General features: G+C 45.5%; 2 protein-coding genes across 4 annotated transcripts in view; one reads left to right on the top strand and one right to left on the bottom strand.

The window, feature by feature from the left end:
* The first annotated feature begins 1,612 nt into the window (after nucleotides 1-1,612).
* LOC107313500 (cytoglobin-1-like) lies at nucleotides 1,613-5,579 on the top strand. The gene is made up of 3 exons (XM_015861824.2): nucleotides 1,613-1,778; nucleotides 3,316-3,547; nucleotides 4,553-5,579. The coding sequence occupies exons 1-3, from the start codon at nucleotides 1,684-1,686 to the stop codon at nucleotides 4,679-4,681; spliced, it is 456 nt and encodes a 151-aa protein (XP_015717310.1). The 5' UTR covers nucleotides 1,613-1,683; the 3' UTR covers nucleotides 4,682-5,579.
* Nucleotides 5,580-8,591: 3,012 nt separating this feature from the next.
* Nucleotides 8,592-12,520, bottom strand: part of LOC107313484 (putative RNA-binding protein Luc7-like 2) — a 29,143-nt gene continuing 25,214 nt past the window's right edge. For all 3 annotated transcript variants that reach the window (XM_015861795.2, XM_015861813.2, XM_015861805.2), the window contains one exon: nucleotides 8,592-9,661. In XM_015861795.2, coding sequence (XP_015717281.1) covers nucleotides 9,469-9,661 — 193 coding nt within the window. In that variant the 3' untranslated portion in view covers nucleotides 8,592-9,468. The remainder of the gene's footprint in view (nucleotides 9,662-12,520) is intronic.

Below are 12,520 nucleotides of genomic sequence, written 5' to 3'. Positions count from 1 at the left end.
TCCCCCCATGCCTGGATCTTCTAAAATCTGGGACTTTTTTCTGAGGATCTGGGAAGGAGAAATCAGAAGGCTGTGCAGCTTTGCATGACAGCTTTTGTTGGCCAAAATAGAGAGGGTGGGAAGGAGAGGGTGCTCGGTTCTAGTGAAGCCCTTGGAGGCAAGCAGTACTTGAGTTTTGCAAAGAGCAGATGTGGTGGCCCAGCACACAGCAGCAGGGCAGGCTTACAAAGATGGGGTCACGAGGTGGACCTGGAGCAACCTGTCCCTTCTGCCCCATTGCCACAGAGCTTGAATTTGTAAGGAGCTCAGTGAATTGCTCTCACCTCTATTAGGAAAGAGGAAAGGAAAAACACAGGCTGTGAGGTGAAAGAGACCAGAGAAAGGCCACAAAGTCCTTGGCCTCTGTCCCATCCCTGTGCTAAGTCCCTCTACATCCTCCCAGCATTTCAAATGCCCCTCTCAGTGGTGCTGCAATAGGGCAATGAAGCACGGGCACAAGCTGCCCAGAGAGGTGGTGGATGCCCCGTCTCTGACCTAGGGTCAGACTGGAGGGGCTCTGAGTGGGATCAGATGGTCTTTAGAGGTTCCTTCCAACTGCAGTGATTCTGTGATAATTCAATACTTCCAGAAGGTCTCTGTGGGGTAGCAGCCATCCTTTTCCATCTGCCCCAGGCACTGGGCTGGCCTTGCTCACTGTGCCCACTCTTTTCCTCCCCCACACCATCCCAAACAATGAGGCTTTGTCTCCACACCTTCCAGCAGCGGTGGTTCCCTAGGCCCCTAAGCCCTATTTTGTGTGCGTGCTCTGAGCTTAACCAGCACATTCCTGCCAGAGGTTAAGCCTGGGTGCCATGTGGATAATCTGAGCTTTTTTGGCCTCCTTCTCCCAGTGACAGTCATGATAGTGAGCCCATGTGTGTTCTCCTGCCACTTACCTCTTCCTCTCTTCCAAGCTCAGGGACAGAACATTATCATAGCTGCAAGGCAGGAGAATTAGGGTGACCAACAGGAGGAAAGGCCCTGCTGCAGTCCCAGCATCCTGTACTGGTTCATCTTCTGCCTTAGAATGCTACAGCCCTTGAAGGCACCACAGCCTGGCTGCCCACAGATGCTCTGTCATCATCATCAGCCTCAGTGAGGTCCGCCATCTGCCTGGTTCCAAGGCCAAAGCATGAGCCAAAGAGCAGAAGGTTGGGAGGAAAGAAATGGCCACAGCATGAAAGTAGGTATGGAGTGAGTAGCCAGAGCTGGAAAGGGGATCTTTAGAGTGCAGGGCACCGGGGTGTTCTGAGCACAGCAACATTCTTGGGAACAAAGTAGTTAAGTCAAGGAGAGAGGCCGAACACTGGCTTAGGCAGGGGTAGGAAGGGAGGAGAGTCAACCTTCTTCTTCCCCACTGAAAATTCCCTATTTTCCCTTCCCTCCTGGACATGAAGCTCTTTGCTCTGGCCTCAGACTCCACGCAGGAGTGCTATGCCTCCCTCCTCATGTGGTTAATTTCTTTCCTGATTAAAGGCGATTAGGCAGCCCTAAAGCCGACAGAAATGTGACCGATGGGAACAGAGACAAAGAGTCCATTCATGATCTCTTAAATCCCCCAGGCAGTATTTAGACAGCCCTGAAGAGAGACCTGGAGCAGAATCATCCCATCACTGCTTCCGTGTTCTCCTCCCTTCCTCCACCATGTCCTTCTCTGAAGCAGAGGTGCAGAGCGCCCGTGGTGCCTGGGAGAAGATGTATGCGGATGCTGAAGACAATGGGACAGCAGTGCTGGTCAGGTAAGGAAAGAGCCCATCTAACTGCTAGCCTGGGGGTCCAGCTGGGACCAGCAAGAAGGATGGAGCTGCCACCTAGAAGCACATCTCACTGTGTCTGACACAGCCTCACAAGGAACATTTTGGTTTGCTTTGGATTGTGCAACTTTAGAGAGGAAACGGTGCAGAGGAGTGATGCATACAAAGAGAAGTAAGAGGAAGGGAGAAGGGGTCTGGTAAAGGAGGGAGAGGCTGGAACATTTTCTTCACTCCTCCCTCCCAACCCCTAAAAAAGAGTGATGTATTTATGATAAATGATGAAGGGGCTGGAGCATTGCTTCTGCAAGGACAGGCTGAAAGAGCTGGGGCTGTTCAGCCTGGAGAAGGCTCAGGGGAGACCAGTGTGTACAAGCACCTGAAGGGAAAGTGGTGCCCAGTGCCAGGACAAGAGGTAGTGGGCACAAACTGGAGCACATATGTTCCTTCTGACCATCAGGCACTTCTGTGCTGTGCTGGTGATGGGAGCACTAGCATGGGCTGCTCACAATTTGTAGGGTCTCTTCCTTGGAGATCTCCTAGAGCACCTTGGACATGGCCCTGGGTACTCTGCTCTGGGTGTCCCTGATGAGCAGCAGTTGGAGCAGATGGATCCAGGCGTGTGTGATCACCTCAACCGTCCTTTGATTCTGTGAAATGCAATAGAGAATCTGCTATTGCTATTTTAGGTGGATAACTGATTCAACAAAGTAAACTGATGGCTTAGTGGTTTGATCAAGATAACTCTAGTTGGCATATTGTAAAAGTCACTTCCTTTATGAGTGGCACTGAACTATGCTACCTTAAAATAAACAAAATAAGCATTGCTGAGAACTCAAACAATTATCTATTACTAGCAGAAGAATTCTCAGGGACAGATTCCAGGAAGCGATTGACTAAGAAAAACGATAGTTGGGTTTCCCCTTGAAAATACAAACTGAGGCAAAAGTGGAACCATCTGCTGTCCAGAACACCCTTATGACTGTGCACTGTTGCATTTTCCCTGCCCAAATGTGCTCCCGTGTCCCTGTAGATCTGATTCCGGGATGTTCACTTCCAAAACAGCAGAATAAATGCAGGGCAGGGGAAGCTGGCTTTCTTGGGCAGATAGCACAGCTTCAGGCACTTCCTCAAGCAGATAGCACAGATCCCGGGTGCTTCCTGGTATTAGGATGTAGAATATCAATTACACATCCTTGTGAAAAGGTGAAACTCTGCTGGGAGACTAAATAAAGTTGGCCAAATTGCTGTGAGTGAACCTCCCAGCAGAGCAGAGACTATCAGCAGGGCCAGCAGGTTTTAAAATGCAGAGAGGAGGAGGGTGCCCTGGGGAGAGAGTCAGGCTGCTGTGGGCACAAGAATCATTCATGGATAGGAAGAGAATAGAAATGCATGGGAAGGACAGATCTGTTCTAATAAAGAGAGGAAAAGGCCAGTAAATACCTAAGACAAGGCCAGGAATGTGAATTCACATCTGCATTGATGCCTCCATCTGAAAGTCAGGCCAAATCTCATTTCTCAACAGGATGTTTACTGAGCACCCAGATACCAAGTCCTACTTCACACACTTCAAGGGCATGGACAGCGCCGAAGAGATGAAACAGTCAGATCAGGTCAGAGGCCATGGCAAGAGGGTTTTCACCGCCATCAACGACATGGTGCAACACCTGGACAACACTGAGGCTTTTCTTGGGATACTGAACCCACTCGGCCAGAAACACGCCACTCAGCTCAAGATTGACCCCAAGAACTTCAGGGTGAGCTATGAGTCATCTTCTTGGGGAGTGCAGCTGTGATGGGATGGCATCTTTCCTTTGGAGGGGACGAACTGGGGAAAACAGGCTTGGTATGTGTAAGTGTGTATACAGTTTACAGCACAGATGGAGAAAGATGGTGGAAGATTGCAGGAATGCATCTGTAAGTAAGAAGGCCGTGCAGCGGGTGCTGTGCAGGCAGGTCAGCTCTGGTGAGAGCTACAGAGCTGCCCACGAGTTGTAGCAGGTTTTCTCAGAACAAAATGATTCTCACACACTTGTCATACAGGACCAAATGGTTTACCCAAGTCCACCTGAAGTCAATAGCAGAGTACACAGGTCTTTGTGTTATCCACCCTACAATGCAGACAGTGCGAAAAGAGGCAACTTCCATCAGAGGTCACTCAGTCACAAGGAGGGTGGTTTCCAAAGCAGCAGATCCAATTTTTATTGAATAAGATACTAAATGAGGATTCCTGCCCGGAAAGATGCGGATGACTGAGGGTAAAGATGCATGCAAAACAATAAATGCAACACTGAAAAAGATTTACCAATTCACATGATACCACCTACCCAGAAACTATCAAGACACATAAATGCTCACTGTTGCAGAGCACCACACAGTGAATGAGCAGGACAGATTATCCTGTAAGTTACCTATTCTGTAGGTGTCCAGCACAGCGCTCCTCAACACTTGGGCATATCTAACTCCACAAGGACTGCATTGGAGGGACCAAGTGAACCAGTCCTATAAAGTGGTTTTTAAGTGGCTGTGTGCTATGGGTGCAGCCAAGATTACATGTAAACAGGGTAGATAAAAATACAGAAGTGACTGTAATTTTGGGATGAATTCTATAACGCACCTCATTTTCCACAACTTATTTCTAATTCTACATGCTATACGCTCCTCAATTTTGTTCTCCTTCTCTGTTCTCCAAAAATCCCAACTTGAAATACGTACTCCCTTTTAACACAGTCCACACTGTTTCTTCCCTTCTCCCTGTTTAGATCATCTGTGACATTATCTTGCAACTGATGGAGGAGAAATTTGGTGGAGACTGCAAAGCCTCCTTTGAGAAGGTGACCAACGAGATCTGCACTCACCTGACCAACATCTACAAAGAAGCGGGTTGGTGAGGGCAGGCGACCTCCAGGCTCTTCAGACTTCTCACCAGCACTGATTTGCTGCTTTTGGGCCTCCAGCCACAGCTGGAGAATGAAAAAGTAAAAAAAATAATTAAAAAAGGCTTATGTAATATAGATGTTAACATCAATAATTTCCTTAGAAAATTGAGTTTCTGTGGTCAAATGAAAACCGCAGATGCATCAAAGCCAGCATCCTGATGAGCTTCACAGCTGCACTGCTTCAGGTGGGTTCCTCTGGGGGTGGCCCCTGAAGGCCACATTTGAAGACCAAGATTTAAAGCCTGCCATTTCTGGAAGACTTGCTTCTTTCAGCAGCATCAGCCCAGAGAGGAACCATTAGCCTTTACCTTGCCATCCTCATCAGTGACGAGAGGGAAACTGATTTGAAGCATCTCCTGGGTCACGGACTTTGCAGAGGTTATTATTTAAGAGACAAAGGAGTGGGTTTGGTTTTGAACTACCATGGTTGTTGGAATGGGGGTCGTTCTGAGTATGGGGAGGAGCAACATCTGAAAAAGACACAGGAAAAGGCCCATCCTGGACAAGGCAACAGTGCCCCCAGCATGGGGAGAGGTGCCTCAGAGCCTCCAGCACAGATGGTTCTGACACTGAATGTGGGCAACACTGGATCCCCCTGGGCAGGGGTGAACGTCTCCAGCACCTGGATTTTGCACTGTGACTCCCAGAAGATTGCTCTGGCTGTGCACCCAGGGGAGGGCAACAGCACCAAGCTCCTGCACAGCTTCTCCTGACATTCCCTTCAGCAGAGACCAAGTCCAGGACTGTTTAATTGTTTTTCCTTAGATGTGGTGAAATCATCAGCTGATAACTGCAAATAACCACAGGCCGTTCTGCTTCACTGTAACACAATAAACACAAGGAAAGCTGGTGTGTTCTTTCATTCAGGCCCTGCTGGAGTGGCAGCTGGTCACAGTGTGGGGTCACAGGGCTGGGGTGGGGGGGTAGGGGAGTTACAAAGGAATAAAACATCCCCAGAAGGAAAAAATCAATCTTGTAGAGCCAAGAAAACACTTACCTGGTTCAAAATATTACCTAAACGATGTAGAAATACACACGTGCTACAGTTCAGTTTGTCAGCTTTGTTGAGCAAACACAGAATCACAGAATGGTTTGGGTTGGAAGGGACCTTTAAGACCATCTCGTTCCAACCCCTGCTATAGGCAGGGACACCTCCCTCTAGAACAGGTTGCTCAAATCCCCATCCAGCCTGGCCTTGACCTTCCAGTGCTTCCCTCAAGGCCTGTGGCAGGGGCAGCTTTGGTGAAATGCAGGGAATAGGAAAGAAAGGAATGCAGGCAAATCAATACAGGCAACATCCTACCTTAGAAGAGGGGGATGCCAGGAAGACCCTTTCACCTTCACGTTTCTGAAGTTAATACTGAGACAATTTGCCATCAGACTGTTACTGATGCTCAGTTAACCAGATCTGCCACACCAGAGCACTTGCAGCCTGTGCAGCAGAGTGGACTTGAGCCTGCTCATGGCTCGGTTACAGCAGACTGCACACGGTCAGCACCAAACAAGCAATGGCTGGACAGCAGTGATTTTTTCCCCCACGTGAGCCAGCAGCACCCCAGGCTGAACCACTTGATTCCTCAACTAACTGCAGAAATAGGAACATTTTGTGCTTGCCATCCCCGTGTCACTGTCTCCTTGCTGATGCCTCTCCCAGTACAACTGGGGAAGGTACTGGGAACCCCTGTCACTCCAGTAACATCAGGTGGAGAGTGAGAGCCCACATAGAACTTCCTAATTGCCTGCTGATGTCCCCTGCCCACCTACACAGGAGAAAGAGGAAAGCAAAGGTGGGGGGGAACCAACATTTCTTCCTCTCATCCCCTGTATTTCCAGATCCCCTACAACACTCTCCTGCTTTTGTGGGCCTGAGCGCAAGCCAGAGCTCCAGGTTCTACTGAAAATATTCAAGAATTACATCAGCAGTTACAGTGCAAGTGGGGGCTACAGCTTCCAGAGAAGCTAGAACCTGTTCTGCTTACAGAACTAAGGACAGTCCTGTAACTGAAGGTGCCCTGAGAAACATGGGGTGAAGAGCAGTGGAACAGATGGGATGTTGGTGCTGTGCTGCCCTACCTGGGGCTGCACACTGCCATCACCTCTGGGACAAGGCTCATTTGCACTTACACTTGCTTTATGCTGACTGCAACTTCATCCACTGCAAAACCCTCCCAGTAATGGAGGAGTTCATCCTGCCCTGCAGAAACACCTGGCTGCAATACTGAAAACTTGCCATATTCCTGGGGCAGAACTGGTGCAAAACAGATTGTACAAACAGATGGGAGCCAAGGTATGCTTAAAGTCAAGCAGCCCCCTCTTCCCTCTTTATTTCAAGTACACCAGTACTGCTGTCAAAACTCTCAATTACACAATGCAGTAGTTCCTTTCCATAATCACTGTGATCACCCAGACTAAGGTTAGTCAACGCCACCCCTCAACTGTGCAGTGGAACAGAGATAATGAAATGCTCAGAGCTGCATCTCTGGTCACTGGATGCATGGGGAGACAGGTCCTCAGTATTTCTGGAATGTTTTTATTGCAGGAGTTGGCAACCCACTCATCTGCAATTCTGCTATACAAGATGCATGTAGAAATGACTTCGCCTTTGTCACACTAGCAGTAAGAACTCCATTAACACTGGCGTGATAATAGATTTTAGCAAGTGCTTACCAGAGGGATGAACACTGGTAGCTCACACTGATCACGCAGCTGGGCAACACAAGATTTCACAAAACGTTCCTAGGGAGGAAATTCACACTGAGGTTTCAAGTAAATAAATAAAAGCTTGATAAGTAGGTAGCCATTGCTATTATACTGTTTCTACAGGAGCTTAAAAAGACACAAATATGTGGTGGTTGAGCACAAACCATGTTGGATCCAAGTCCTTGCAGAGATGTAAAGGCCTTGCTCTAGCTCAGTGCCAGCCAGAATGCTGCACAATTATCTTCTGCATGAGAATTACCACCCATGTGTACTGATCACAGTGAAAACCAAACACTACAGAAAAAGACACTGAGGAAGAAACTCACACAGTGAATTTATAGCTGTGCTGTATAGCTATGATTAGCTGGCTTCCAGAGGCCCTTTAATTAGGGCATACATTGTTAGAACCAGCTGAAAATGCCAGTGTATCGTTACAAACATTGCTGCTGTTATGTAACTCAGTGGTGCCACCTCAAGGGAAACATACTAAATTCTTTCTTCTGCGTGAAGGTAGAAGCTACCTGAATAATTGATTTGATCCAAAGCCCTTTCAGACCAACAGAACCCACAGCAGGTCCTTTACATAAAGAGCTTGTACCTAAATCACAAAGTCACCAAGGTTGGAAAAGACCTCCAGGTTCATCCAGTCCTACCGTCCACCTACTGCTAATATTTCCCCACAGAATCACATCCCTCAGTACCACACTGAAATGTTTCTAGAACACCAACAGGAATGGTGACTCCACCACCTCCCTGGGCAGCCCCTTCCAGTGCCTTTCAGACAAATTTTTCCTAACACCCAACCTGAATCTCCCTACTGCCACCCCTTCAAGTCCTACAGCTGGTAATGTGGGAGAAGAGGCCAACCCACCTCACCACAACCTCCTTTCAGGTCACTGTAGAGAACTCTAAAGGTTCCCCTCAGCCTCCTCCGGACTAAACAATTGCAGTTCCCTCAGCTACTCCTCATAAGACTTGTGCTCCAGACTCAATAATGAAGCCACCAAGCAGTCAGTGGCTATGCCATGATCATTTTAATTCCACGGTTTTACCTCTAATGATCTTAGAACAGTCAGGACCATATGAAGAAAGACTGCTTCTCCTGGAGCATGAATCACCTCAAGAGACCAATATATACTCGTTAAGTTATTGGACAGTGTGATTTCCTTTTAATTTTTTTTTTATTTTTGTTCTTAAGGTTTTGTTTGTTGCGCTGTTTGTAGCTGTTTTCTCTTTGTTTTAATACAATTAAAGATGTGTCATTTACACCCCACAAGAAAAAGCAGAAAGAGTCCTTATGGAAAAAAAACAAATATATTGAACACATACCAATCAAATGGTACAGATACGGGACTGGCTTTGATTTCAAAATTTAAGTAGAAATAAAAAAAGATGTAATGCAACAGCTGTTCAATTTCCAAGTCTAAATAGGCACTGTAAAAAGACATCTCAGCTTTCTCCAGCACACATTCCTGTCTAAACGCTCCCCCTGTAATCAATTCCTAGGTTCCCAAACAACAACAACAACAAAAAAAATCATTGGGAACATAACCTTAGAACAAAAGTTAATATCCATCCACCCACCCTCTTAGAAAAAAAAAGCAAACAAAAAAAAAATTTCCAAGAAGTACAACCTTTCAATGCTGCTGTTTTGACTGGAGCAGAATTGGAGAACTTATAAAGGTTCAGAAGCACCCAAGGCAAGTAGTACAACGTAATTTGTTCACTAACTTGTATTGGAAAGGAGATTAAAAACATTGAGATTTGCTTTTTTGTACATAAAACTGTTGTCCTGAATAAAGAGAAATCTTTCAGAGAAGTTTTACAACTTGGTGGAAGTCCAGGACCCAGCTTTAGGCATCATTAAATCAAATGGGGTTTAATTCTGACTTAGTTTTAACCACTTTTATATACTGTACATCTACCCTACTTGGATCAGTATCTCAAAACTGCTCTCTGGTGTCCCTTTGAACAACTGTAAACTAAACCATAGTATGCAACTCCACAGGAAGCTAGAGATCGGGTGAATATACAGCTGGTTATATCTCCCCTGCTTCACGCTCCTCTGAGCTCCTTGGGTCTTCTGATCGGCCATTAGCACTTTCATAAGAACGTTTCTTGTCTTTGAAATCTCGCGGCGATCTCTCTCTTGGGCTTCTATCTTTATCACGCGATGTTCTATCACGATCTCTTGAACGTTCTTTGTCCCGGGAAGATCTTTCTTTTGAGGATCTGAAAGTGCAGTACATTTGAGAATTCTAGTTAGTCATGAATTCATAAACTCCCAAACAGCATTCTGATCTTATCATTCTCTCCTTATTCCAGCCCAACAGTAGATATATATAATCACAAATGCACGAGAAGATAGCGGAATAATGTTACTGTTGTTAACTCAAAGCTTCAAAACAGACATGTGCAAGTTGCTTTGGCACTAAACTTTCTTTTATGAGTTTACTGAGAAATTACCTTTTGTTTCAGTTTTCTAGTTAAAATGATTACTTTCATGACAGTGCAGTGTTTTGCAAAACGGAGCGTTTGCAAATGGTGAGGTCCACATACAGCAATCCTGTACCACAAACTACATAAGAAATAAGAAGCCAAACTATGCATCACATAAGAAGTTGATATTGGAGTTAATACAGCAGTTCCCACGTATTTTGCAGAAGTACACTGCAAAAGCAAAAATGCTCCCAAATCAATTGTCTCAGTCTAACTCTAGTGATTATCCTAGAAGTCACAGCATAAGGATATGAAAGCTCACACACAATTGCCTTAGCAAATAATATTACTGCCAGAAGATTCAGAACTAAGGTACCATTCCTACCTTTTTCAAGGACAAGATACGGACTTTAGAATCAGAACCTCTGTTAGACTGTATTATCTTGAATGCTCGGGAACAATTACTTCCCAAGCGATCAAGCAGATACTTTACAATAAAACTCCTCACTCACAAGACACACAGGTAGCATCTACTGTCACATTCACCAGCTATGAATCGTGTTACAATACATTATAGTGGTTTGAGGGCAGTGTTTGTGAACGCCTACATTAAGTCTAAGGACAAAAAAACCATACAAAGCCCTGGACAAAAATCCTAAGTAGCTTTGGCAGTCTGGTATCAGATCTAAGAAAGCAGGGTAGCCATGGTTTCAACACCTCTAAGGGGTGAGAAATCTTACTAAACGCACAGGTCTATGTCGTTTTTGTTTGCATTCCCCCCCCCCCACTACACCTGCACCTTCCATCTCCTTGGAAAGTACGCACAGGGCAGGCTATAATACTCTGCTGTCTGCTAGGATGGGAAGAATATTTTGAAAATACCCTGCTTTATGTGCCTGCAGTGTAGACATCTAAGCTAATGAGCCAGAATTCTTTACCAGCTGGCAAAGAAATGAGACTAATCATATCCTATCTTCAGACAGAGAAGTATATCAGATGAGTCTGTAATGGGATTCACAAGATTTACACCTGATCTCGTCACCTAAAATCACAAGAAAAGAAATTCAAGTGAATGATCTCAGATACTTTATTTGACCATACTGTGTCCACAAAGGACATCAGCCTCATATGAGTTCTTGCAAGCTAGATCAAAACGCACAGACACAGGCATCTCAGTTCACACACACCTGGGTCTGCTCCTTGATTGGCCTTATCACTGAGTATGAATAACAACATGTAACACTGGCTCTTCTTTATTTGTAATGAGAAAGCAAAATGCCTACTTTGCTTCTAGAGAGAAGAATGATGATCCATTTTAGTTAGCAGAACCCTATAGCTAACAGCAAGGGAACACAGCACTGTATTTAGACCTGCTCTTGATAAGCCTGTAATCCACACCTGGGGAGGTGTAGGGCTCCTACTATCTTAGGCATGTTGTTGTGACTGTCAGACAGGTTTCCATCTTTAGACACACTTCTACTATACCAGATATTTCAGACACGTTCTGTCATGCAAAAGCCTGCTCCTTGAAATGATAAATTTGAAATGAGATTCCAGCTATTAAGTGATTTAAGCCTATCCACATCTGTAGGGTGAATGATGGTATAGATTAAAGAAAACATCTCAAGAAACTTCTGGCATTTGTAGAATTTTCTTAAGCAGCACACAAACATCCCATTGCTTTCAGAATGAAGAAGCATCTAAGAGGTGGCAGCTCTTCATTTTTTGTGAGAGGTTCTTCAGGAAATGTTTTCTGAAGAAAAGCAGACATGAAAATTAAGAGGAAGTAAATTATGATTGCAGCAAATGCTAATCTCTGCATACTCGTATACGATGTTATACCTAACAAAATGGGAATGTGACTTCCAGAGGAAGCATGAAGAGTTTATCTATTACGTAGTTTAACTGCCTAGCACACTTATGCGTTGAAGCCATACTACATATTGTCATAGAATGGTTTGGGTTGGAAGGGACCTTTAAGATGATCTCATTCCAACCCCTCCTATAGGCAGGGACATCTCCCTCTAGACCAGGGAGTGCTCTAAGTCCCATCCAGCCTGGCCCTGAATGTCCCCAGGGAGAAGGCATCCACAACGTCTCTGGGCAACCTGTCCCAGCGTCTTGCCACCCTCACAGTGAAGAATTTCTTCCTAATATCTAGTCTAAATCTACCCTTTCCAGTTTAAGCAATTTCCCCTTGTCTGTCACTGCATGCTCTTGTAAAAAGCCCCTCCCCAGCACTCTTGAGGAGAAAAAAAAAACAACTTCCAAAAGCATCCAAAGAACACAGGAGAAAAACAGCTTAAAGAACAGGACTCAGTAGTTCGTGAAAACTTCAATGATGCTATTGAGTATCTTATTACACTCCAGCCAAGCCCCCCTTCACACAGAAGGCATTATGTTAGTGTAAAATGTCACTCCTCCCATGGAGAAGCCACAACTCCATGCTTCTCTCAACGGCTTTAAAGTTGATGGTGCCATGTGCTGCCACTGTTGCAGATTTCAACAGTCCTACAACTGTTCCTGATGTCACTCTGCTCTTCTGGAAGAGGCTTTGAAAAGAATCACATTCCTGAGATCTGAGTTCATGTGCTTATGCCACTCAAAAACAAAAGGCTAGGACTCCTTCCTGAAGCTGGTAACATGCTGCAG

This window comes from Coturnix japonica, chromosome 1, assembly GCF_001577835.2.
Source record: "Coturnix japonica isolate 7356 chromosome 1, Coturnix japonica 2.1, whole genome shotgun sequence".
Lineage (NCBI taxonomy): Eukaryota > Metazoa > Chordata > Aves > Galliformes > Phasianidae > Coturnix > Coturnix japonica.
The sequence above is the reverse complement of the archived record's forward strand: the minus strand, read 5'-3'. Positions and strand labels throughout refer to the sequence as shown.

Bases quoted from the DNA above. Each gene is read 5' to 3' on its own strand.
- LOC107313500 (XM_015861824.2), top strand. From the start codon at position 1,684: ATGTCCTTCTCTGAAGCAGAGGTGCAGAGCGCCCGTGGTGCCTGGGAG. The intron at 1,779-3,315 runs GTAAGGAAAGAG...ATTTCTCAACAG, and splicing joins GGGACAGCAGTGCTGGTCAG to GATGTTTACTGAGCACCCAG. The intron at 3,548-4,552 runs GTGAGCTATGAG...CTCCCTGTTTAG, and splicing joins TTGACCCCAAGAACTTCAGG to ATCATCTGTGACATTATCTT.